The following is a 27,232-nucleotide window of genomic DNA, read 5'->3' on the forward strand; positions in this document are numbered from 1 at the left end:
CCTCATCCCCCAGACTTCTTCCTCTAAGCATTCCCTCAAATATATCATTTGAAACACATATTTTTCTTTTTTTTAATTTTTATTTATTTATGATAGTCACACAGAGAGAGAGAGAGAGAGGCAGAGATATAGGCAGAGAGAGAAGCAGGCTCCATGCACCGGGAGCCCGACGTGGGATTCGATCCCGGGTCTCTAGGATCGCGCCCTGGGCCAAAGGCAGGCGCTAAACCGCTGTGCCACCCAGGGATCCCGAAACACATATTTTTCTGCCAAATGGAACTGAGCTGGCATCTTTGGATCCTTGCAATTTTTCCAGCATTCCCAACTGGGCTAATTCCATGGTAGTTATCTCTACCTCATGATTCAAATATACTGTGAAGAACCCCAAAAGGTATGTAAGGGGTAGATGCAAAGCAATAGCCCTTTTCTCCACCTTCTCCTTTATCCACTAATTTGAGAGCTCCTCTAGTTCATTGGGATTATCTCTATCAGTAGAAAAGCTCCTAAGTGTACAATGCAATTGTCTAGTTCTACCTTCTTCTACCCCTACTGCCAACTCTCACTGCCTTCTAATCAATATCTTTAGAGACATTAAGCATTTCTATATAAGGTGTAAGGACAGGAATCTTTCCACAAAGACCATCAGTTCTGGGAGCACAATGGAAATAGTCACATACTCAGCTTCAAAGGCCAGCCCATCCTGACTTTCCTCAGAGAAACACACAAAGGGGGGGATCCCTGGGTGGCTCAGCGGTTTTGCCCCTGCCTTTGGCCCAGGGTGCGATCCTGGAGTCCCGGGATCGAGTCCCGAGTTGGGCTCCTGGCATGGAGCCTGCTTCTCCCTCTGCCTGTGTCTCTGCCTCTCTCTCTCTCATAAATATAAATCTTATATTTATGAGAAAATAAAAATAAATCTTAAAAAAAAAAAAAGAAACACACAAAGGTTTTATACATTAGAAGCAGGTAGAGGGGATCCCTGGGTGGCGGCAGTGGTTTGGCGCCTGCCTTTGGCCCAGGGCGCGATCCTGGAGACCCGGGATCGAATCCCATGTCGGGCTCCCGGTGCATGGAGCCTGCTTCTCCCTCTGCCTGTGTCTCTGCCTCTCTCTCTCTCTCTCTGTGACTATCATAAATAAATAAAAATTTAAAAAAAAAAGAAAAAAAAAAAGAAGCAGGTAGAATTTCCTTAAGAGGGACTGCTAGGAAACCTTGTGACAAATAATGCTGCATTTCAGGACAAGAGTATCTGACAAAAAGCCAGTATCACTGAATCTATATTGTCTCTCAAGCCTCCTCACATGTTCCCCAACTTACGACTGGCACAATTTGACAAGGTCCTGGTCAGTAGTGCCTGGTTGCAATCCCCGAATATAGAGGTTGGTTTTGCTCAACTGGTCATTTCCATTGCTCCCACTGCTGCTGTTTGGGGTACTGCTGCTTGGACTAGGTGGTGCCATCTGCTGAGACAATGACACATATGGCTGCAGAAAGACATGAGGAACAGAAGGTCAGAAGATTATACATTTAGATATTGGAGAGTGAGGAAGATCCTGGCTCCATGGAAAGAATGATTCCAAACTTTAACAGCAATTAACTCAATAGAGAGTAAAAACAAAACAACACCAAAACTAAGGAATTCCTCTCTGTCATAGAATAAGAAAATACGTAACTGTCTTACCTATCTTTCATGAATAACGAGAGGTCAAAATAGGCTTGTTAAAGGTTTTGAAAAAAAAAAATACTTTGTTATAGTAGAATGTTTTTATCAGACTGATACTGGAGAACACAATGTATGCCTCTTAAGTTAATATAATGAGATGAGACTAACAATATCTAGGTTCTATTTGAAAATTATGAAGATGAGGGACACCTGGGTGGCTCAATGGTTGAGCGTCTGCCTTTGGCTCGGGGCGTGGTCCCAGAGTCCCAGGATCAAGTCCTGCATCGGGATTCCTGCATGGAGCCTGCTTCTCCCTCTGCCTATGTCTCTGCCTCTCTCTCTGTGTCTCTCATAAATAAATAAATAAATAAATAAATAAATAAATAAATAAATAAATAAATAAATAAAATCTTTAAAAAAATAAAAATTATGAAGATGAAATAAAACTTTAAAACTATAAATAAATTTAACATATGATTCAAAAAAACTGTAGAATAGGAGAACTGCAAAATTCCTTCAAGATCTTAAACATTATTATAAACTTAGACACATAAAATGAAATACAAATGACCATGTAAAAATACTAATTACCAGTAAAAACTAAAATTTGTTACCATACTAATACAGATTTAGTCCTAAGTAACTTACAAATTTTTAAAAGTTTAAGTGACTGAACAATAGATACATTATGGTCAAGGAAACCCAAGATTTGGGATGAAGCATCCCTCATCTCTTGCTACTGATACCAAGGCAGGCAACCAGATTCTGTTACATTTTTAAGGTACTTCTGTTAGAGAAAAACTTCTGTTAGTTGGGTGAAACAGGGATCCATTCCTCATGGATATTTTATTTTTTTTTTATTTTTTATTTTTAAAAATTTTTTTTTTAATTTATGATAGTCACAGAGAGAGAGAGAGAGAGGCAGAGACACAGGCAGAGGGAGAAGCAGGCTCCATGCACCGGGAGCCTGACGTGGGATTCGATCCCGGGTCTCCAGGATCGCGCCCTGGGCCAAAGGCAGGCGCTAAACCGCTGTGCCACCCAGAGATCCCCCCTCATGGATATTTTAAATCCTTATGTCCTAAACAGGCTTCTAGTGTTTACATTTATATTTGGTTCATAATACTCTAAATTCACACAGTTACTTATAATATAGTGCATTTTACTACATCATACTCATATTCCAGTTCTCCCTAGGCTCAAAGCACTTTATAGTATTACTCTATTTGGAATTACTTCCCTCTCGAATGCTAGTTTCTTCTCCAGGTCCCCACCCCCACCCCTCTTTTTGGTGGTGGTGTTGAGGGCAAGCAGTAGTAACAGAAGAAAAAGAGAAACATGAATATCAAAGAGAAGAAATCTTCCTCTCCAAAGAATCTTTTTTTTTTTTTTTTTCCAAAGAATCTTAATTAATGTGAAATGTGCCTCTTATATTTTATGACTCTGACCTTTAGCAAACTTTAAAATAAAATCTTTGCTTGGGCTAAAATGTGTTAAAGCAAGAATTTTCCTATCTTTGTCACTATACACAATAAAAATGTGCACTCACTTGCACAAACACAGCAGCTTATCCCTTGGCTCTACATTGCAGCAAAGAAGAGACCTAAGACCACATTCTGAGATGGCCCAAAGACTCATGACTTACTACAGCTACAATAACCCGTTATATTTCCCAACCTTGTCCTCTTTTCTTTTGCCAGCACTTATACTAGGACTTCCCATATAGAACAACCCATATGATAGTGGTGACAGTCACATGATACAGTCAATAAAGGCAGATGGTGCATGCGGCATGTGTGTATTTTTTTTTTAAGATTTTATTTATTTATTCATGAGAGACAGAGAAAGAGAGAGAAAGGCAGAGACACAGGCAGAGGGAGAAGCAGGCTCCATGCAGGGAGCCTGACATGGGACTTGATTCCGGGTCTCCAGGATCAGGCCCTTGGCCGAAGGCAGACACTCAACCGCTGAGCCACCCAGGCGTCCCTTCAATGTCATTCTTAAAACAAGTACTGTCAAAAAAGAAAAAAAAACAAAAAACAAAAAACAAGTACTGTCATTTCTAGATCTGAATGTATGACTTTTAGGTTTATTTGCCCTATTTTTGTCTTGTCTGAAAGTTGCTTAAAAATACACAATGGGGCAGTTTCAAAGATGCCAGGGCTATCCAAACGAGAACACAAGGGTTACTGAAGAAAGAGATAAACTGAAAAGAAGTTATTGATTTGCTACATAGCTATAACCTTGGTTTTAATACTAAGGCCTTAGCTATCATTTAAAAACATCACTTAGGGCAGCCTCGGTGGCTCAGCGGTTTAGCGCCACCTTCAGCCCAGGGTGGGATCCTGGAGACCCGGGATCAAGTCCCATGTCAGGCTCCCTGCATGGAGCCTGCTTCTCCCTCTGCCAGTGTCTCTGCCTCTCTCTCTCTCTCTCTCTCTCTCTCTCCCTGTCTCTCATGCATAAATAAATAAAATCTTTAAAAAATAAAAACATGACTTAGTTGATAATAAACTTGCTGCAAGGCCTGAAAAATTCCTAAGGAAAAAGATATGGTTAAAAAAAAAACCCAAAACCTTGGGGGTGCCTGGGTGGCTCAGTTGGTTAAGTGTCTGCCTTCGGCTCAGGTCATGATTTCAAGGTCCTAGGATAGAGCCTGGCATCAGGCTCCCTGCTCAGCAAAGTGTTTGCTTTTTCCCTCTTCCTCTGCCCCTCCCTCATTTTCTCTCTCTCTTAAATAAATAAATAAATAAATAAATAAATAAATAAATAAATAAAATCTTTAAAAGAAAAACAAAAAACCCTTTTATCTCTTAATTCAATGCAGCTGAAATTGTCACATAGGTTTGGCTCCAAAGAGAAATGGTAAAAAACAAAACAAAACAAAACAAACAACCCTCATTTTGAGTGGTAAGAAAGTCTAAGAAAAAGAAAAGAAAACTTGAGAAAGTCCCTAGGTAAAGCCTATATGGATTCCCAAAGGAAACTATTTGGGCAGACATAATAACTAATGTAAACTAAAAATCCATGTTTACCTATGTATATAAGAAAAGGATAGTATGTACAAGGGTACAGAACTGAGATATTCTTATGGGGGAGGGAAGCATAGGGCAGTATTGACTCTCTTGACTCCTACTGAAATGGTTCTCTGAGGTCACTGGTCCTGTCAGGGCCTAAGCTAGACACTGAAGAGCAAGATATTTCCTTAATTCTTCTGTACTATAGTAGATTTCATAAACCAAAGCAGACTCTAAATTGTAAGCTAATTTGCTTTTTATCACAATGTCCTAAAATATGTCATTTTCATGTGAGGTAAACTCCAGGGTTATTAGAGAAGCTGAAATGGCTGAGTTATTAGTACACCAGGTTCTCTTCAGGAAGGGACAGAAATCTATTATAGCATCTATCAGTTAACTATATCCCTTTGAATGACATGTAGTTTTGTTCTGCTGCTAGAAGAAAAACTGGCAGGTTGTTACTTATAACCTTGGTTCACATTCATGTAGGTGGAACTCCTGAAGTCATTTGAATTAGTGGCCCTTCAGAACAGAACTTGGAGGGACGTCTGGGTGGCTTAGTCAGTTAAGTGTCTGACTTCAGCTTAGGCCATGATCTCCGGGTCCTCGGATCAAGCCCCATGTCAGGCTCCCTGCTCAGAGTGGAGTCTTCTTCTCCCTCTCCTTCTGCCCCTTCCCTACTTGTTTGCGCGCGCGCGCGCGCACACACACACACACACACACACTCTCTCTCTCTCTCTCTCTCTCTAAAATAAATAAATAAAATCTTAAAAAAAAAAAAACAAAAAGACCAGGACTCGGAGTTGTACTATGCCCTATAATTCCACGATATGACCCCTTTAAACAAGGGCCCTCACATTCAGCCTAGAATTTAAGATACCTGAGATTATTAAATTTGCCTTCAGAAAGGAAGGATGGTAGTATATTATGTATCAAAGGAATATGCAAAGTTATCTGGTAGAAGAGTACAGGTATCAGTCTTCTCACAAGGGAGATTTAATTCTGGAAGTGAGTGGGAAACATTGATGGGTTTATAAACAGAGACACAATATCACATTTCTCAGCTGCATTATCAAAGCTGGTTTAGAGAGGTGGGAAACCAGAGGGTGAGACTAGTTAGGAGATATTAGACATGAAGGGAGGTAAGGAAAAAGCCTAAAGATTGGTGGGGTGGTGTTTAAAGGACGTGCAGAGGGGGATCCCTGGGTGGCGCAGCGGTTCGGCGCCTGCCTTTGGCCCAGGGCGCGATCCTGGAGACCCGGGATCGAATCCCACATCAGGCTCTCGGTGCATGGAGCCTGCTTCTCCCTCTGCCTGTGTCTCTGCCTCTCTCTCTCTCTCTCTCTCTCTGTGACTATCATAAATAAGTAATAATAAAAAAATTTTTAAAAAATAAATAAATAAAGGACGTGCAGAGAATAGGCTGTGATGAATTTCTTAAGAGTATCTGGGAATAAATACTTGGGGAAGGGCTTCTAGGATGGGGATCCAGAAATGTAGAACTTTTCATCTTTATCCAGAAAATAAAAAAATCGAATTCCCCTCTTCCTGTAGCAGGAATTTTAAGTTTCTTGTGTTGCTGAGTTGTAGGAAACTGGGAGACAAGACAGTGTTCTTCCTTTTGTTCTCTTTCAAGAGATCATAATGGTAGAGATGATAAAATGCCAACCCCCCCAATCACTAAGTTTTCATCAGATCTTTAAGAGAATGGTCCAGTAAGATAAGCTACTTGTGAATTAAATGTGTGTGTGTTTTTTTTTTTTTTTAATTTGGAAAAGAGATAGCAAGAGAGAGCACAAGCTGAGAGGAGATGGAGAAGCAGGCTCTCCACAATGCAGGGAGCCTGCCATGGGGCTTGATTCCAAGACCCTGCAATCATTACCTGAGCTGAAGGCAGACACTTAACCAACTGAGCCACCCAGGCATCCTTAAATTATAATGTAAGTAAAACGCTGTCTTCGTTCTGAAAATTAGATTCTAATCAAGTGTTCATTTTGTGTGGTTTAATAAAATTGAGAAATCCTGTATCCATTCATTTGCCATCAGAGTCATTAGACTCTGGGCCCTTATCTTTACTTATTATCATCAGAGCAGGAGATGCCATCTTGGGCCCTTATCTTTACTTATTACCATCAGAGCAGGAGAAAACCCCATTCTATGTCTAGTGCTTAGCTAACTAAGTTCCTAGCATATAGTATATAGGCATGGATATATGCTAAAAGGAGTAAAACTCAGGGGATTTGCTAATTGTGTATCATTATAATAAATCCCTAAAAAAATCTCACAGATGTACAATCCGGGAACCTGACATCAAAATTCTTATTGCAACTTGGATATGGATGATCTAGAAGACATGTTTCTGGAGCTGGTGGTCTCTAGAACATATAACACATCTGAACTTTTTTTTAAAGTAAACTCTATTCAACATATGGGGCTTGAACTCATGACTCCAAGATCAAGAGACCCATGCTCTCCCAACTGAGCCAGCCAGGCATACTCATTTTTGCCTAAAATACTTTCCCTTGTTTCATCATAATATCTCCTAATAAGAGAAAGTCCACTTTCCCTTAGGAATAAGACCTCTTAATAATCACTCATAAGACTCTTTGAGTCATTCAATAAACATCTGAATGCCAACTACATGCAAGCCCTATGTGATACAGTGGGGGCTCACAAATGCATGAGTATGAGTGAAATATTTCATAATAAATTTAAACACACACTCACAGGAGCCATTAAGGAATTCACAAAACAGAGCTTATGATCTCCATAACTAGCAAAACGAAATATGTGTGCTAATGGGGATCCAAGTAAAATTGTATAGGAGTATGAAAGAAAAGACAGGTAATTCCTGAGGGAAAAGTTTCTCAGAAAAAGACAATTGTATTTTGAAGAATGTATAGGAAATTAAACTTTTAATGGGGAGCTATAGGGAAATGCAAATAAAAAATCACAGGGTGCATGGGTGGCTCAGTCGGTTAAACGTCTGTCTTCAGCCCGGGTCATGATCCTAGGGTCCTGGGTTCGGGACCCACGTTGGGCTCTCCACTCAGTGGGGAACCTGTTTCTCCCTCTCACTCTGCCTCTGTGCTCTCTCTTGTTCCCTCTCTCTCTCTCTCTGTCTCAAGTAAATAAAATCTTTACAAAATCATGAGATACTATTTCATATCCACTAGGATGGCTATAATAAGATTATTGTTTTATTTTTTTTTAGATTTTATTTATTTATTCATGAGAGGCACAGAGAGAGAGAGAGAGAGAGAGAGAGAGAGAGACAGGCAGAGACACAGACACAGAGAGAAGCAGGCTTTATGCAGGGAGCCCGACGTGGAACTCAATCCCGGGTCTCCAGGATCATGCCCGGGGCTAAAGGCAGCGCTAAACCCCTGGGCCACCTGGGCTGCCCAAGATAATTGTTTTAATCAAAAGTAACTTTGAGGGACCCCTGGGTGGCGTAGCGGTTTAGCGCCTGCCTTTGGCCCAGGGCGCGATCCTGGAGACCCGGGATTGAATCCCACATCAGGCTCCCGGTGCATGGAGCCTGTTTTTCCCTCTGCCTGTGTCTCTGCCCCTCTCTCTCTCTGTGTGTGTGACTATCATAAATAAATAAAAAATTTGGAAAAAAAAAAGTAACTTTGATGCTATAATCAATAATAACAATAACAAGTGCTGGCAAGAATGTAAAGAAAGAATCAGGAACCCTTCTACACTGCTGGTGGGAACATAAAATGATACAGCTGCTCTGAAAAACAGTTTAAGAGTTCCTAAAGCAGTTAAACACAGTTTTCACATAACCTAGCAATTCCACTCCTAAGTATATACCCAGGAGAACTGAAAACATATGTCCACACAAAACCTGTGTACAAATTTCATAGTAGCATTACTTATATTAGCTCAAAGTGGAAACAACACAAATGTCTATCAACTGATGAATGGTTAATAAAGTATAGTATATCCATATATGAAACTACTATTCAGCTATAAGAGGAAATGAAGTATAGATACATGCTACTACATGGATGAACCTTCAAAACATGCAAAGTGAAAGAAGTCAGTCACAAAGGAGCACATATTGTATGATTCCATCACGTGAAATATCTAGAACAGGCACAGCTATATATAGACAAAGTAGATTAGTGACTACCTGACTGGGAGAGGTAAGCAGTGAGAATGGGGGGCGGGAGGGGGTGTGGAAGAGGGCTGGTGGCTAAGTGGTGGGGTTTCTTTTGGGGGTAATGAAAATGTCCTAAAATTGATTATGGTAATGGATACAAACTCTGCAAATACACTAAAAGCCACTGAATTGTATACTTTAAGTGAGTGAATTGTATGGTATGTGAATTAGATCTCAATAAAGCTACTATAAAAATTTGATGGGGTTGGGTGGAGAGAAGAGGACATTCCAACCACTAAAATAACATCTTGAGAGGGACACCTGGGTGGCTCAGTGGCTGAGTGTCTGCCTTCCACTCGGGGCATGATCCTGGAGTGCTGGGATCAAGTCCTACATCAGGCTCCCAGATGGAGCCTGCTTCTTCCTCTGCCTATGTCTCTACCCCCTGCCCCCGTGTCTCTCATGAATAAATAAAATCTTTAAAAAAAATCTTGCGATATTTGGCAATCACAGGTTAACATGAACTAGCACAGAATTCAGCTTTGGGGGCACCTGGATGGCTCAGTGGTTGAGCGTCTGCCTTTGGCTCAGGGCGTAATCCTGGAGCCCTAAGATCAGTAGCATCAGGCTCCCTGCACGAGTCTGCTTCTACCTATGCTTCTATCTCTCTCTCTGTGCCTCTCATGAATAAATAAATAAAATCTCAAAAAAAAAAAAAAAAAGAATTCAGCTTAGGTTGACATCAGCCTACTCCACTTCCAGATAGAAACATCCTAAGATTTATATATTTTATTGAAATTCAAGTGAAAGTATAGATTAATCATTAAATCATATCAGAGCAAGAAATGGATATTTCCAAGGTGTCTCGCTGGTTCAGTCAGAAGACCATGTGCTTACCTCAGGGTCGTGAGTTCGAACCCCAAATTGAGTGTAGAGATTGCTAAAAAAACAAGCTTTACCAAAGAGAGAGAGAGAGAGAGAGAGAGAGAGAGAGAGAGAGAGAAAGGGATATTTCCTACAAGCCCCTTTTCCTAAAACAATAAACATTAACAATAGTAAAAACAAAACAAAAAACAAAAAGGCATCTCTGGAAAATGCAGAGCCTGAGCCAGAGATCACATAACACATATCTGTCCACCACAGCTGGTTTCATTTATTTATTCCCCCACCCCATAGCTGGTTTTAAAAGCTGACTCAGCACTTTATACTACTTCCTCTAAATTCAAGTAAACCTGACACCATCTCCAGCTTATCTCTTCCTCCTCCTCTTTCATGGGTCTTCCCACAACAGTAGCAAATTGTTTCATATATCCTTTAATACCAAGATGGTAACAGTAAGGTGTACCAACCATATGGCCTCCAGAGAGTTTATTATGTTTATACCAGGTGGTACTCAAACTGGGTCTCAAGTATATATACAATTGCTACTTAAAAACCCTAAGCCTTGGGACGCCTGGGTGGCTCAGCGGTTAGGTGCCTGCCTTCGGCTCAGGTTGTGATCCTGGGATCCGGGATCAAGTCCCACATTGGGCTCCCTGCGAGGAGCCTGCTTCTCCCTTTGCCTGTGTCTCTGCCTCTCTCTCAGTCTCTCTCTCATGAATGAATAAATAAATCTTAAAAAAAAAAAAACCCACAAAAACCCTAAGCCAAAATTACTACAGAATCCTCAGTTAAGCATATAGCCACAGCATATTGCCCAGGAATCCATTTGCATTTCCATATCCACTCACCACTCTTGCTCACCACTCACCTGAATCCTCAGTTAAGCATATAGCCACAGCATATTGCCCAGGAATCCATTTGCATTTCCATATCCACTCACCACTCTTGCTCACCACTCACCTTTCTTTGTGTACCAGGAAGCTGCTGTAGAGAGTGCATGCACAGGCTCCCTTGCCCTCTGGCTTCTAGCTGGATTTGGCTAACCAGATGTACACAAGATCAAAGCATAGGAGGAAAATGAGATCAGAGTATTTATTTCCCTAGCTCCTGCCAAAGTACCATGATTTGGCTGCAAACTACTGAAGCCGACAGTTCTTTCCATACAGCTACTCTCAGATTCTGAGGTAATCTCTCTCAGTACTTTGCTTTATTAGATCTAGAGGTAATGAGGTAATGTAGGCTCTGTAATTGCTGGCTATAGGGGACTCTGCTCTCTCTCACTGGTTTCCTTAAACCTCTTTGTAAATAGTCTCTTTATTAAATCTTTCTCAAATTACTCAATTTGGATATGCCATCTGTTTCCTTTTGGGACCCTGAATGATGAACCAACCATTCTACCTTAAAGACTCGCGTGGAAGATTTGTGTCAGAAGCTCTTGAGAAACTGATTTCTCCAAAACTGAGTAACAAAAACCCCTCTCAATGTACAAAAATTCTCAAGGTACAATTTAACACAGAATTCTGTTCTATATCAATTTGTCTTTTTTTTTTTTTTTTTTAAGATTTTATTTATTTACTCATGAAAGACACAGAGAGGCAGAGACCCAGGCAGAGGGAGAAGCAGGCTCCATGCAGGGAGCCCGATGTGGGACTTGATCCTGGGACCGTGGGATCACGTCCCAGGCGGAAGGCAGGCACTCAACCGCTGAGCCACCCAGGCATCCCTATATCAATTTGTCTTAACTTTAACAGTGCCTTAAATCCTTTCACATCTATGATGTCATTTGATCTTCCTAACAACTCTGTGAGGTGGAACTGGAGATGTGTTATTCTCTTTTGAAACTTAGAAACTGAGGCTTAGTCTTATTTCAACATTCTGTTACATTGCTTTGCTTTTTGTTAAGCAGAATCAAGTAAGAGAAAACCCAAATACTCAAAGTATCCAAACCAGTGCAAACAGCTGAGTAAACACGTAAAGTACCCCTTTACATGACCCTATATCCTTTGTTTCTCTCCCTTCTGGAAAGAGAACAGTTCTAAGTTCCCAGGCAGTAGGTAACATCTAGTCAGTGTAGAACATTTAAGGAACAAACGTATCTGAATTATGACTCAAATACGCTAGATGAAACTCTCTTATATAGATTGGTGCTTAGAGAAACCAACTAGACCAAGAGCCCTCAACTGAAGTATATGGACAATTCTAAGGAGGGCAGAGCCCTTTGAGGCACAGTGGTTTCAGGAAGTACAAGCTCATGCCTGCAACCCAACTAATAACCATGTCACCAGTTTGTGGGTACATGTCAGTGTGGCAATACCTCATATGTATGAGGAAACAATACAAAAAAAAGGTAAATAACTTCTCAGGACAAAAGAAGGATCTTTAAAGGTTTTTGGTGGTTTTTTTTTTTTAAGATTTTATTTATTTATTCATGAGACACAGAGAGAGAGAGAGAGAGAGAGAAACAGGCTCCTCACAGGGAGCGCAATGCGGGACTCGATCCGGAACCAGGATCAGGCCCTGAGCCAAAGGCCGATGCTCAACCGCTGAGCCACCCAGGCATCCCGGATCTTTAAAGGTTAAGCAGCTGAAGCTGTGAACGTGACAGCCAATTGCTTGGGACTCAACTGAGTGTGGAACTCAACTGAGCCCCCACTGAGTGTTATTCTGCATTATTTTTTTTTTTAATTTTTTTTTTTATTATTTATTTATGAGAGTCATACAGAGAGAGAGAGAGAGAGAGAGAAGCAGAGACATAGGCAGAGGGAGAAGCAGGCTCCATGCACCGGGAGCCTGACGTGGGATTCGATCCGGGGTCTCCAGGATCGCGCCCTGGGCCAAAGGCAGGCGCCAAACCGCTGCGCCACCCAGGGATCCCTATTCTGCATTATTGAACCCCTCCACAGCTAGGCTGATGAATTATCTGTGTTCAGGAGAATATATGGCCTAAGAAGGAACTGCAAAGTAAACAAGAATAGCTGCATCAGTACAGCTCCATGGCTCACAGAGAAATGTATCTGCCTCTTCCACAAGGCAGTTGTTTCAAAAAGAGAAAAGATAACACCTGCTTATCTGTTTTACCCTACCGCATCATTTACCATATTTTCATCATTTAACACAATTTCATTTCAACCAGAAATAGATCAGAAACTCACAGAAGTCAGGAAACACCAGCACTTCTCTTTTCCACCCTCACACTACCTGTTCAAAGAATACCCAGATTGGTAGATTGGGGATCTGGTTTTAAGACTCAAAATCTTTACTTTTTTTTTTTTTTTTTTAGTAATCTCTATACCCAACGTGGAGCTCAAACCCAAGACTTCGAAATCAAGAGTCAGATGCTCTTCTGACTGAGCTAGCCAGGTGCCCTGTAATTACTTTAAAATAAATAAATAAGGGGCACCTGGGTGGCTCAGTGATTGAGTGTCTGCCTTTAGATCAGGGCATGATCCTGGGGTCCCGGGATCAAATTCTACATTGGGCTCCCCACAGGGAGCCTGTTTCTCCCTCCGCATGTGTTCTCTGCCCCTCTCTGTCTGTGTCTCTCATGAATAAATAAAATCTAAAAAAAAAAAAAAATCCTTAAATAAATAAATCTCTTAAAAATCTGACACACTATTTTTTCTTTTTAAGTAGGACATAATACTGAGGCACTTGGGTGGCTCAGTTGGTTAAGCGTCTGCTTTCAGCTCAGGTCATAGTCCCAGGGTCCTGGAATCGAGCCCCACACCAGGCTCCCTGCTCAGCAGAGAGCCTGCTTCTCCCTCTCCCTGCTTGTGCTCTCTCTTTCTCCCCCAAATGAATTTTAAAAAAAAAGAGTAGGATAGAATATTAAAACACTTGAGTTTTTTTTGCCTAAGTCCAGGATCTGTGATCTTCTAATTCCTAAAATAACTTAAATCTCAAAAAGACAGTGATCTGAACAAAACTTTCCTTGGGAAAAAGTTAACCTACTTTACCAAACTCATAATCTCAAACACAATTGGAACGGGGCAGAGGTTGGAGGTAAGGGGTGGAGATGAGGACTTGTTGCCAAACTGAGCACTGAATACCAAAAACCGATTAGGTTGATCCTTAACACCAGGTTGAACTATGCAGGTCTACTTATACGTGGATTTTTTTCGATACAGTAATGTAAACTTTTTTCTTCCTTATGTATATATTTTTTAGATTTTATTTACTTATTTGAGGGACAGAGCAAGCACAGAGGAAGAGGGAAAAGTAGCCTTCCCACTGGCCAGGAAGCCGGATGTGGGCTCCATCTTAGGACCCCGAGATCACAACCTGAGCCAAAGGCTTAACCAACTGAGCCACCCACATGCCCCATCTTCCTTCTGATATTCTTAATAACACTTTCTTTTTTCTAGCTTACTGTGTAGTGAGAATACAGTATATAATACATATAAAATACAAAATATGTATTAATCAACTGTTTATGTTATTGGTAAGGCTTCTGGTTAAAAGTAGGCTATTAGGGATCCTTGGGTGGCTCAGCGGGTTTAGCGCCTGCCTTCGGGCCAGGGCGTGATCATGGAGTCCTAGGATTGAGTCCCACATCAGGCTCCCTACATGGAGCCTGCTCTCTCTCTCTGCCCCACCCCCCTCTCTCTCTGTGTGTCTCTCATGAATGAATAAATCATCTTTTAAGTAAATAAAAGTAGGCTATTAGTATTAAGTTTGGGGGGAGTCAAAACCTATACCTGGATTTTCGACTGCACAGGTGTTCAGTGTCCCAACCCTCACATTGTTCAAGGGTAAATGTATAAACAAAGGGTAAGTTTTCCAAAAAAGGAGAATATTCTTTTTTTAAATTCTTTATTTAAATTTAATTTAATGGGGCGGCCCCAGTGGCGCAGTGGTTTAGCGCCACCTGCAGCCCGGGGGTGTGATCCTGGAGACCCGGGATCGAGTCCCATGACAGGCTCCCTGAGTGGAGCCTGCTTTTCCCTCTGCCTGTGTCTCTGCCTCTCTTTCTGTGTCTCAAATAAATAAATAAATAAATAAATAAATAAATAAATTTAATTTAGTTAACATACCTATATTATTAGTTTCAGGAGTAAAATTTAGTGATTCATCAGTTGCATATAACACTCAGAGCTCATTACATCACATGCCCTCCTTAATGCCCATCACCCAGTAACCCCCTCCTCCCACCCATCTTCCCTCCAGCAACCCTTGGTTTGTTTCTTAGAGTTAAGAGTTTAATCATCTGCCTCCCTCTGTATTTTCTTTTTTTTTTCCTTCCCTTCTCCTATGTTCATCTGTTTTCTTTCTTAAATTCCACATGAGTGAAATCATATGGTATTTGTCTTTCTCTGAAGGAGAAAATTCTTTTTTTTTTTTACATTTTTTAATTTAAATTCAATTTGCCAACATATAGTATAACACTCAGTGCTCATCCCATCAAGTGCCCTCCTCAGTGCCTGTCACCCAGTTACCCTATTTCCTCACCCACCTCCCCTTCCGCAACCCTTTGTTTGTTTCCAGGAGTTAGGAGTCTCTCATGGTTTGTCTCCCTCTCTAATTTTCCCACTCAGTTCTCCTCCTTTCCCTTATAATCTCTTTCACTATTTCTTATATTCCATATGAGTAAAACCATTATGATGATTGTCCTTCTCCAATTGACTTATTTCACTCGTCATAATACCCTCCAGTTCTAACCACATCGAAGCAAATGTTAGGTATTCATCTCTTCTGATGACTAATATTCCATTGTATATATAGATCACGTCTTATTTATCCGTTCATCCATCGAAGGACATCATGCCTTCTTCCACAGTTTGGCTGTTGTGGACATTGCTGCTGTGAACATTGGGGTGCAGGTTTCCGGCATTTCACTATATCAGTATCTTTGGGGTAAATACCCAGTAGTACAATTGCTGGGTCATAGGGTAGCTCTATTTTTAACTTTTTAAAGAACTTCCACACTATTTTCCAGAGTGGCTGCACCAGCCTGCATTCCCACCAACAGTGCAAGAGGGTTCCCCTTTCTCCACATCCTCTCCAACATTTGTTGTTTCCTGTCTTGTTAATTTTTGCCATTCTCACTTTATTATCTCACTTTTTCTGCTTGGTGTAGGCTTTATTTGCTGTTCTTTCTCTAGTTCCTTTAGGTGCTGGTGTATTTGAGGTTTTTTCTAATTTTTTGAGGGATGCTTGTATTGCAATGTATTTCCCTCTAAGAATTGCTTTTGCTGTATCCCAAAGTTTTGAACAGCTGTATTTTCATTTTCATTAGTTTCCTTTTTTTTTAAGATTTTATTTATTTATTCATGAGAGACACACACACACACACAGAGGCACAGACACAGGCAGAAGGAGAAACAGGCTCCATCCAGGGAGCCTGACACAGGATCCTGATCCCTGGTCTCCAGGATCACACCCTAGGCTGAAGGCAGTGCTAAACCTCTGAGCCACCCGGGCTGCCCCATTTTCATTAGTTTCCATGAGTCTTTTTAATTCTTCTCTAATTTCGTGGTTGACCCATTCATCTTTTAGTAGGATGTTCTTTAACCTCCATGTGTTTGAGTTTCTTCCAAATTTCTTCCTGTGACTGAGTTCTAGTTTCAAAGCTTTGTGGTCTGAAAAATACGCAGGGGACAATCCCAATCTTTTGGTATCAGTTGAAACCTCGTTTGGTATCAGTTGAAACCCAGTATGTGGTCTATTCTGGAGAAAGATCCATGTGCACTTGAGAAGAATGTGTATTCAGTTGCATTTGGATGGAATGTTCTGTATATACTTGTGAAATCTATTTGGTCCATTGTATCATTCAAGACCCTTGTTTCTGGAATGCCTCAGTGACTCAGTGGTTGAGCATCTGCGTTTGGGCCGGGGCATGATCCTGGAGTCGTGGGATCGAGTCCCACATCGGGCTCCCTGCATGGAGCCTGCTTCTCTCTCTGCCTTGTGTCTCTGCCATTCTCTCTCTCTCTGTGTGTCTCATGAATAAATAAAATCTTTAAAAAGACTCTTGTTTCTTTGGTGATGTTCTGCTTAGAAGATCTGTCATTTGCTGAAAGTGCCGTGTTGAAGTGTCTTACTATTAGTGTATTATTATCTAAGTGTCTCTTTACTTTGGTTATTAATTGATTGATATATTTGACAGCTCCACATTAGGGGCATAAATATTCATGATTATTAGATCTTCTTGTTGGAAGACCCCTTAAATATGATGTAGTGTCAGGAGGAGAAAATTCTATCCAGTTCCTGGATAATAATACGTAAGATTATGTAAGAATTTTTGCAAGATCCACCAGTACCCAGAGTCACATAAATATATACTATGTACATAACAGCTACAATATAGTAGCATCTATAAAGAATATTTTTAAAAGGGGAAATCCTTACTCTCTTAAGCTGATATGCTAAAACAAAATAGCTGTTTTTCTTTTTGCTTATTACAAAATAATTTTGACAAAACTTATACAACAGAATCTCAGTTTCCTACTTACCTACTAAAGGTATCATTTGGAGGTGAAATTAGAAAAAAAATTAGAATGGGAATAAGAGACTTTTACATTAAGGCAATCTTCTACTACCCCTGACTTCTTTCGTTTTCTCCAGTCTCCCTCTTCTCTCTTACTCCCTTCCTTTCTTTGTCCATTTTTCCCCCTTCTTTTCTATCTTTGTTTAGGCTTACTCATGACAGTTTTGTTCAGTGATATCCTTAAGTCGTAACTAGCCTGGGTTATGATATTAAAGTTGTTCACATCCTACCTATTTAAAAAAAAGGGAGAAGACACTTTTTTTTTTTTTTTAGGAGATGACACTTCTAGTAGAGAATAGGAAGCAAAGTTTAGTAACAAGAGCTTTTTATTTTTTATAATGGAAAATATCTACAAAAGTAGATGAAGAACATAATGAATCCTTACCTACTTATCACTTAGCTTCAACAATTATTCATGTACAAACTGCCTCATCTGTAGCTCTATTTCCCTACCTCCCATATAATTTCAAATCAAATACTAAATATATAATGTCATTCTAAAATATTTCAACATGTATCCCTGAAAAAATATTTTTTAAAGTTTATTTATTTATTTACTTAAGCAATCTCTACATCCAATATGGGGCTCAAACTCCTAACACTGAGACCAAGAGTTGCATACTCTTCAAACTGAGCCAAGCAGGTGGCCCTGAAAAAAAGTATTAAAAAAAAAAAAGCACAGTATCACTATATCACTTAAAAAATTAGTAATTTGGGATGCCTGGGTAGCTCAGTGGTTGAGTATCTGCCTTCGGCTCAGGGCGTGATCCTAGGATCTGGGATGGAGTCTCGCATTGGGCTCCTTGCATGGAGCCGCCTTCTCCCTCTGCCTGTATCTCTGCCTCTCTCTCTCATGAATAAATAAATAAAACCTTTAAAAAAATTAGTAATTCCTGGGTTGCCTGGCTGGCACAGTCAGCAGAGCATATGACTCTTGATCCTGAGGTTGTAAATTCAATCCATATTAGGTGTACAGCTTACTTAAAAAAAAGAAAAATTTCCAATTCTCTCATACATATTAAACTTTTTTGTTTTGTTTCATCTTACAATTTATTTGATTGAAAATAGGATGCAAAGGATATCAGTAACATCCACATATTGTGACTGATTGCTATGTCTGACATCCTCCTATTCATTCATTCCTTTTTTCCCCCCAATTTTTTTTGTTAAAGAAATTGTGTTCATTGATATGTAGCAGTATAAACATTATCCCATTCAAGAAACACTAAGTGCTCACTATTTGGAGAATAAAAACAACCTATAACTGAACAACTGGGGTGCCTGGGTAGCTCAGACGGCTAGGTGTCCCAACTCCTGATTTCAGCTCAGGTGATGATCTCAGGGTTGTGAGATGGAGTCTGATCCCTGCATCAGGTTCTGTGCTGGGCATGGAGCCTGATTAAAATTCTCTCTCTCCATCCCTCTCTCCCGGCCCCTCCCCCTCTCTAAAAAAATAATAAATACATATAGCTGAACAATTATTATATCTCTAACATATGGAGATGCTATGAAGAAATGCAAAACAAGAAAACCTGGCCCTCAACAAGTATAAAATATAATCCAAAAACAGAACATTTACATTAAAAAAATCAAAACAGGGATCCCTGGGTGGCGCAGCGGTTTGGCGCCTGCCTTTGGCCCAGGGCGCGATCCTGGAGACCCGGGATCGAATCCCACATCAGGCTCCCGGTGCATGGAGCCTGCTTCTCCCTCTGCCTGTGTCTCTGCCTCTCTCTTTCTCTCTGTATGACTATCATAAATAAATAAAATTTAAAAAAAAAAAAATTAAAAAAAAAATTAAAAAAAAAAAAATCAAAACAAAAACTCGTAGTAACAATGTAAAAGTGCCCCTGGCCTAGGCTCTCAAAAGTGACTACTGAAGCTAATCTCAAGAAACAAAAAAACTAGAAAAGTGAATACAAGAAAGTGGAAACTGACCTATTATTTTATTATCTTTTTGTCAAGCAAAGAGAAGACATTTGCTGGTCATCTACCATATTCCAAGCCCTAGAGGATTTTGTTATCTAATATAATCCTTACAAAGAAGATAATAAGCAAGTAAAATATAATCCTTACAAAGAAGATAATAAGCAAGTATCATTTCCATTTTGGTTTTTGTTGATGTGGAAACTGAGATTCAGAGGAGTTTGCTACTTTTCCAAGTTCACATAATTAATAAATAGTAAAATCTTATTCTTAACTCAGAATCATCTGGCTCCCACACCCACAGCCTTTTTTTCCATTGCTATTTCTTTAAACACAGGAAACTCAACTGCTTTCACAAACTGTAAGTAAGGTCAACAATTAACCCCAATTATTTTTAAAAAAGAAAAATCAATTTCTTTTTTTTTTTTTTTTTTTTTTTATGATAGTCACAGAGAGAGAGAGAGAGAGAGGCAGAGACACAGGCGGAGCAAGAAGCAGGCTCCATGCACGGGGAGCCTGATGTGGGATTCGATCCGGGGTCTCCAGGATCACGCCCTGGGCCAAAGGCAGGCGCCAAACCGCTGCGCCACCCAGGGATCCCGAAAAATCAATTTCTAAAATGTTTTTAAATCAACAGTCTAAAAATGACACCAAAAGAGGCAGAGATTTAGCTTATCATCTTACCTCAATCATCAAAAAATCTACTAGATTAAGCACTGTCTGATCTGTGAAAATGGAACCAAATCAAGAGAATCTTGTCATCTTTGTAGAGAAAAACACTGTTCCTCACTCTGTATGTTTTTTTCAGTGTAGAGGGACAGATATTAGCATATCACCCTCCTATAATGAGGACTTTAGAAGCAACAGCATGGAAGGAAGGAAGGAAGGAAGGAAGGAAGGAAGGAAGGAAGGAAGGAAGGAAGGGAGGGACGGAGGGAGGGAGGGAGGAAGGAAGGGGCACACAGATCCTTTCCCAATCTTCAGGATTCAGATGAAGGGAGTACAGACATACTTAGGAGATTTTGTGGGTTCAGTTCGGATCATCGCTCTAAATCAAATGTCACAATAAAGCAAGTCAGGGCAGCCCGGGTGGCTCAGCAGTTTAGTGCTGCCTTTAGCCCAAGGTGTGATCCTGGAGACCTGGGATCAAGTCCCACATCGGGCTCCCTGTGTGGAGCCTGGTTCTCCCTTGTGTCTCTGCCTCTCTCTTTCTCTCTGTCTCTCATAAATAAATAAAATCTTTAAAAAAAAAAAAAGGCAAGTCAAATTTTTTGGTTTCCCAATACACTTGAAAGCTATGTTTACACTATGCCATAGTCTATTAAGTACACAATTAGCATTATGTCTTTAAAAAAAAACTGTAATTACCTTAATTTAAAAATATTTTATTAAAAAAAAAATATTTTATTGCTGGGGCTCGTGGCGGGCTCACTTTGAAAAAGCATGTTTTTGATCTCAGAGTTGTGAGTTTAAGCCCCAGATTGGGTACAGATATTACCTGAAACAAACTTAAAAAAAATACTTTATGGCTAAAAAATGCTAAGCATCGGGGATCCCTGGATGGCTCAGCGGTTTAGCGCCTGCCTTTGGCCCAGGGTACGATCCTGGAGTCCGGGATCGAGTCCTGCGTCAGGCTCCCTGCATGGAGCCTGCTTCTCCCTCCTCTTGTGTCTCTGCCTCTCTCTTTCTCTGTCTATCATGAATAAATAAATAAATAAATCTTTAAAAAAAATGCTAAGCATCATCAGGGCTTCCAATGAGTTGCAATCTTTTTGGTAGTGGAGGATCTTGCCTCAATGTTTACGGCTGCTGATGATCAGGGTAGTAGTTGCTGAAGGGTGAGGTGGCTGTGGCAATTTCTTAAAATAAGACAACAGTGAAGTTTGCCACATCAGTTGACTCTTCCTCTCACAAAAAATTTATCTGTAGCACATCTGTAGCTTGATAGCATTTTACCCACAGAACTTCTTTCACAACTGGAGTCAATCTTCTCAAATCCTGCTGCTTGCTTTATCAACTAAGTTTATGTAATATTCTAAATCATTCATTGTCATTTCAAGTCTTCACAGCATCTTCACTAAGAATGGACTCCATCTCAAGAAACCACATTCTAAGAGGGTTCTCAGTCAGTAGAGCATGCAACTCTTGATTTTGGGGTCATGAGTTTAAGCCCCACGTTGTGGGTAGAGTTTACTGACAAACAAACACAAAAACAACTTTCTTAGCTCATCCATAAGAAGCAATTCCTCATGCACTCAAATTTATCATGATATTGCAGCAATCCAGTCACATCTTCAGACTTCACTTCTAATTCCAGTTCTCTTGCTATTTCTACCACATGTGCAGTAACATCCTCCACTGAAGTCTTGAACCTCTCAGAGTCATCCATGAGGGTTGGAATCTTCTTCCAAACTCCTGTTCACATTGATATTTTAGCCTCTTCCCATGAATCATGAATATTCTTAACGCAACCAGCATAGTGAATCCATTCCAGAAGATTTTCTATTTACTTGGCTCAGATCCATCAGAGGAATCACTATCTATAGAAGCCATAGCCTTACAAAATATATTTCTCAAATACTAAGACTTGAAAGTCAAAATTACTCCTTGATCCATGGGCTGCAGGATGGATGTTGTGTTAGTAGGCATGAAAACAACATTAATTTCACTGGACATCTCCATCAGAGCTCTTGGGTGGCGAGGTAATTGTCAATGAGCAGTAATATTTTGAAAGGAATTTTTTTTTGAAGCAGTAAGTCTCAACACTGGGCCTAAAATATTCAGTACAACATGTTATAAAGAGATGTGCTGTCATCCAGGACATCATTATTTTATTTACAGAGCATAGGCAGAGCAGATTCAGCATAATTCTTAAGGCCCCTAGGATTTTCAGAATGGTCAATGAAAACTTGCTTCAACTTTAAGTCATCAACTGCATTAACCTCAACAAAAGAGTCAAGTCTGGGACACTGAGTGGCTCAGTGGTTGAGCATCTGCCTTCAGCTCAGGGCGTGATCCCAGGGTCCTGAGATCAAGTCCTGCATTGGGCTCCTTGCAGGGAACGTGCTTCTCCCTCTGTCTGTGTGTCTCTGCCTCTCTCTCTCTGTGTCTCTCATGAATAAATGAAATCTTTAAAAAAATAATAAAAAGAGTCAAGTCTGTCCCTTGAAGCGTTGGCATTAACTTCTCTCTAGCTATGAAAGTACCGGATAGTGGTTTCTTCCAGTAGAAGGCTGTTTCATCTACACTGAAAAATCTGTTGTTTAGTGTAGCCACCTTCATTAATTATCTTAGTTAGATCTTCTGGATAACTTGATGCAGTTTCTATGTCATCACTTCCTCCTCCGTACTTTTGTGTTACGGAGATGGCTTCTACCTTAAACCTCATGAACTAACCTCTCCTATCCTCAAACTTTTCTTCTGCAGCTTTCTCACATATTAGCCTTCATAGAATTGAAGATAATTAGGCCCTTGCTCTCTATTACATTTTGGACTAAGGGAATGTTGTGGCTGGTTTGATCTTCTACCCACACCACTAAAACTTTCTCCATATTGGTAATAAGTCTGTTTCACTTATCATTTGTTTTACTTGAGTAGCACTTTTAATTTCCTTCAAAAACTTTTCCTTGGCTGAGGTCCCTAGGGGCTTAGTCAGTTAAGCATCCAACTCTTGATTTCGGATCAGGTCATGATCTCAGGGTTGTGAGATGGAGCCCCAAGCTCTGCATCAGAATCCACGCTGGGTATAGTGCCTGCTTAAGATTTTCTCTCTCCCTCTCTGTCCCTCTCCACAAGCTCACTCATGCTCTGGCACTCTCTTTAAAAAAAAAATAAAGGGAAAAAAAAATAAAAAAAATAAAGGGAATCCCTGGGTGGCTCAGTGGTTTAGCGCCTGCCTTCAGCCCAGGGCCTAATCCTGGAGAGCCAGGATCGAGTCCCACATCAGGCTCCCTGCATAGAGCCTGCTTCTTCCTCTGCCTAGGTCTCTGCCTTTCTCTCTCCTCTGTGTCTTTCATGAATAAATAAATAAAATCTTTAAAAATAATAATAAAAATTTAAAATAAAATAAATAAAATAAATAAAAAATAAGAATAAAAAATAAAAAAACTTTTCCTTTGCAGTCACAACTTGGTTAACTGGTGCAAGAGGCCTAGCTTTTGGCCTTAGTTTGGCGGGGGGGGGGGGGGGGGGTATATTTATTTATTTATTTTGGAGAGAAAGAAATAGAACAAGCAGGGAGAGTGGGACAGGTGGAAAGGGAGAATCCTTGCACTGACTCTGCTGAGTGTGAAGCTCTACCAGGGGGGCTCAATCTCAGGACACTGGGACCATGACCTGAGCTGAAATCAAGAATCTGCCACTTAAGTGACTGAGCCACCCAGGCACCTCCACCGCCCCAATCTCAGCTTTGATAGGTCTTCCCCAGTAAGCTTAATCATGTTTAACTTTTGATATAACGTAAAAGACATGGAACCGTTCCTTTCACTTGAACATTTAGAGGCCATTGTAGATTATTAATCTGCCTAACTTTAATATTGTGTCTCAAGGAATATGAAAGCCTGAAGAGAGGAAGAAGAGATGGGGGAAGAGCCAATGAAGCAGTCAGATCACACAGAACATGTATCGATTAAATTTACCATCTTATAGGAGTTCATGGCACTCCAAAACAATTAAAATAGTAACACAAAGATCAGTGATCACAGATTAACATAAATAGAACAATTAAAAAATCTGAACTATTGCAATGATTACCAAACTATGACACGAAGTGAGCAAATGCTATTAGAAAAGGGTTCCAACTTGCTTAACATAGGGATGCCACAAATCTTAAATCTGTAAAAAAAACAATACCTATAGAGCATGATAAAGTGAAGCACAATAGGATGAGAGATGCCTATACAGATTTAGCTTTTCTATTCCACAATATTTAAGTTTGTTTTTTTTTTTTTTAGAGAGAGAGAGCACACAAGTGGGGAGAGGCAGGGGGAGAGAGAGAGGGGAGACAGAATCCCAAGCAGGTTCCACACTCAGCAAGGAACCCAATGTGAGGCTTGATCTCAAGACCCTGAGATCATGAGCTGAGTGGAAACCAAGAGTTAGTCGCTTAATCAAGTGAGCCACCCAGGTGCCCCTCCACACTGGTTAAGTTTCAAAGGAGTAAGCCACAAGATGCGGAAGTCCACAGCTTTCCATTTGTTTGTTTGTTCATTAAAAAAAAAAAAAATGCTGCTGTATCTGGGTGGATAAATCTGTCTAAAGCTGGGGTAGTATTAGAAATCCACTGGTCCACAGATATAACCTACACTCTTGAATATTAGTTTTATTAATAATAAAGGTATTGTTTTTATTTCTCTCAAACTTTCTTCTTATTTCTCACGTGGAGTGGAAGAAGAGGAATGCTTCAAACTGAAACCTCAACAATCTTTAAGGGCAAGGCAAGTATTAATCTCTGGTAGTTAAACGAGGGGGGACAGGTAAAACATTAGCATGCCTGGCCCTCCCAGCTAGCAAGTCCCATAATTGTAAAATAATGACTTAATACTAATTAAACTTGAGTTAGCAACAAAAAGAATAATTTTCTTTCCTTTATTTTACAAATGAGGAAAAATCAGATTCAATTTTTATAAAGGCACTCAATTATTCACTATTCATTTAGGAATTAAGTAGGCGATGAATAAATGTTTATTAAATATTTTTTCAGGGATCCCTGGGTGGCGCAGCGGTTTGGCGCCTGCCTTTGGCCCAGGGCGCGATCCTGGAGACCCGGGATCGAGTCCCACATCAGGCTCCCGGTGCATGGAGCCTGCTTCTCCCTCCGCCTGTGTCTCTGCCTCTCTCTCTCTCTCTCTCTGTGACTATCATAAATAAATAAAAAATTTAAAAAAAATAAATAAATAAATAAAAATAAATAAATATTTTTTCAAAACTATCTTTCTTGACTATAGATCCCATTAACTACCAGAAAGTAGCTGAAACACAGGCTCAAAAAAATTTAAAAATACACAAATACAGGTTCAAAAATCACGAAGACTTAGGTTTAATTCTAGTGTTATCATGTACTAAGCTAAGATAAGCTAAGATAAGCTGCCTAACCTTACTTGTAAAATGGGGACAGTAACAGCACCTATGCAATAGAATTGTTATGGAGATGAAAATAAATACATGTAAAGCTCTTATAATAGTGCCTGAGATATAAAAAGACTTCACATCCATTTTTTCAACAAATACTGAATGCCCGCTTTAGAGTACCAGGCAAGGACAGGTACCAAGGACAAAATGCTGAGCTACACCAGAGATAGTCTTGGTCCTAATAAAATTTAACATTTAGTGGAGATAGAGACATTAATCAAATAATCATAAAGTAATCATGTAATTACCCACTGTGATAAATGAGCTAGAAAGGAAAAGATCAGAAAGTTGTGACCTACTTTAGCTACTCTGATTAAAACGGTGGTATTTAAGTGAAACTTCAAGGATGAGAAGAAACTAACCAGAGAATGAAAGAGAAGATCATTTCAGAAAAAGGGAATGTGTGCAAAAGATATAAGGTGGGACTTTCAAATGAATCTAAAGATTTTATTTATTTATTTATTTATTTATTTATTTATTTATTTATTTACAGAGAGAGAAAAAGAGAGAGAGCTTGCACAAGCAGGGGGAGCAGCAGACAGCGGGAGAGGGAGAAGTAGCCTCCACGCTGAGCAGGGAGCCTGACATGGGGCTCAGTCCCAGGACCCGGGGACCATGACCTGAGCTGAAGGCAGATGCTTAACTGACTGAGCCACCCAGGAGCCCTTCAAATGAATCTAAAAGGAACAGAAGGCCAGTGAAGGTGGAGTGTAATGAAGGAGGAAAAAAGACTCACAAAACCTTCCAACCTGTGATGTACTTGGTTTTCATTCTCAACACATTAGACAGTCAGTGAATAATTTCCTGTAAGAAAGAAGTTCTAAGATCTGATCTATGTTTTGAAAATATTACTGTGGATACTCTGGAAAGAACAAATTGGAGTAAGGCAGGAGTTGAAATCAAAGATCAACTAGGCAGCCACTATAGTACCCAAACAAGAAACAATGCAGTCTGTAACTGGAGAGATGGCAGTAAAGGTGAAAAAAAGTGAAAAGATCTGAGATTTAACTTATATGTAGAATCAACAGTACTACAACAGTTTATAGATTGGATTTAGGAAAGGATAGTGTCTAGTTTGAGTAACTGGATGGATGGTGGTATCATTTATAACACTGTGGAGATCAGGAGAGGGCAATTTGAGGACTAGAAAGCAAGCATTACATTTTGAATATGTTAAATTTGAGGGGTGCCAGGCTGGTTCAGTCAGCAGAACATTTGACTCTTGATCTCAGGGTCATGGGTTTGAGCACCACACTGGGGCAAAAAATAAGACAAAGCAAAACAAACAAAAACAAAAACTTGAATAACATGTGAGATTTCCAGGAAAGAATATCAATTAGGCAGTTAGATGCCCAGAGGAGAGATCTGGTCTAGCAATTATAATCTGCAAATCTGATGGCATAGCAATAACTAAAATTTAGGATGAAAGTATGTATTTTTTTAAGATTTTAATTTTTCATTTAAAGGAGAGAAAAAAATAAAAATAAAAATAAAAGAGAGAGAGAACCAAGCAAGGGGAGGAACAGAAGAAGAGGGAGAAGCAGACTGCTCGCTGAACAGGGAGCCCAATGCAGGGCTTCATCCCAGAAGCCCAGGATCATGACCTGAGCCAAAGGCAGACGCTTAACTAACTGAGCCATCCAGGCACCTCAGAAGAAAGTATACTTAGGAAGAAGGTACGATAAGAAGGCCTAAAGAACTCTAAATAATCAGAAACTGAAGAGAGTAACTGCCGAAGAGACCAAAAGAGAAGGGCCAAAAGGGCAATACCCAAAGTGATAGGTAACCAGAGGCAAAGAAAGAGAGTGCTTCAAGAAATGGATAATAGTCAATCCTAGCAAATGCTAGTAAGAGGTTATGTAAGATGGAAACTAAATTAATAAAAAAGCTAGTTGGATTTGGCAACTTCAAAGTCCCTTATGGACTACACCAAACAAAAGAATCAGCAAGCCTGAAGAGTGATCATTTGAAATTATCCAGTCAGAAGAGAAAAAAGGAAAAAAAAGAGAATGAAGAGG

At 40.0% G+C, this 27,232-nt stretch overlaps 1 protein-coding gene across 7 annotated transcripts in view; it reads right to left on the reverse strand.

Annotated features, from left to right (window-relative positions):
• The window catches only part of RBMS2 (RNA binding motif single stranded interacting protein 2), a 97,606-nt gene that overhangs the window by 23,624 nt on the left and 46,750 nt on the right, over positions 1-27,232 (reverse strand). For all 7 annotated transcript variants that reach the window (XM_041757270.1, XM_041757267.1, XM_041757269.1 and 4 more), the window contains one exon: positions 1,315-1,481. In XM_041757270.1, the coding sequence (XP_041613204.1) occupies positions 1,315-1,457 (143 nt within the window). In that variant the 5' untranslated portion in view covers positions 1,458-1,481. The remainder of the gene's footprint in view (positions 1-1,314; positions 1,482-27,232) is intronic.

The sequence above is a fragment of the Vulpes lagopus genome, chromosome 5, assembly GCF_018345385.1.
Source record: "Vulpes lagopus strain Blue_001 chromosome 5, ASM1834538v1, whole genome shotgun sequence".
NCBI lineage: Eukaryota > Metazoa > Chordata > Mammalia > Carnivora > Canidae > Vulpes > Vulpes lagopus.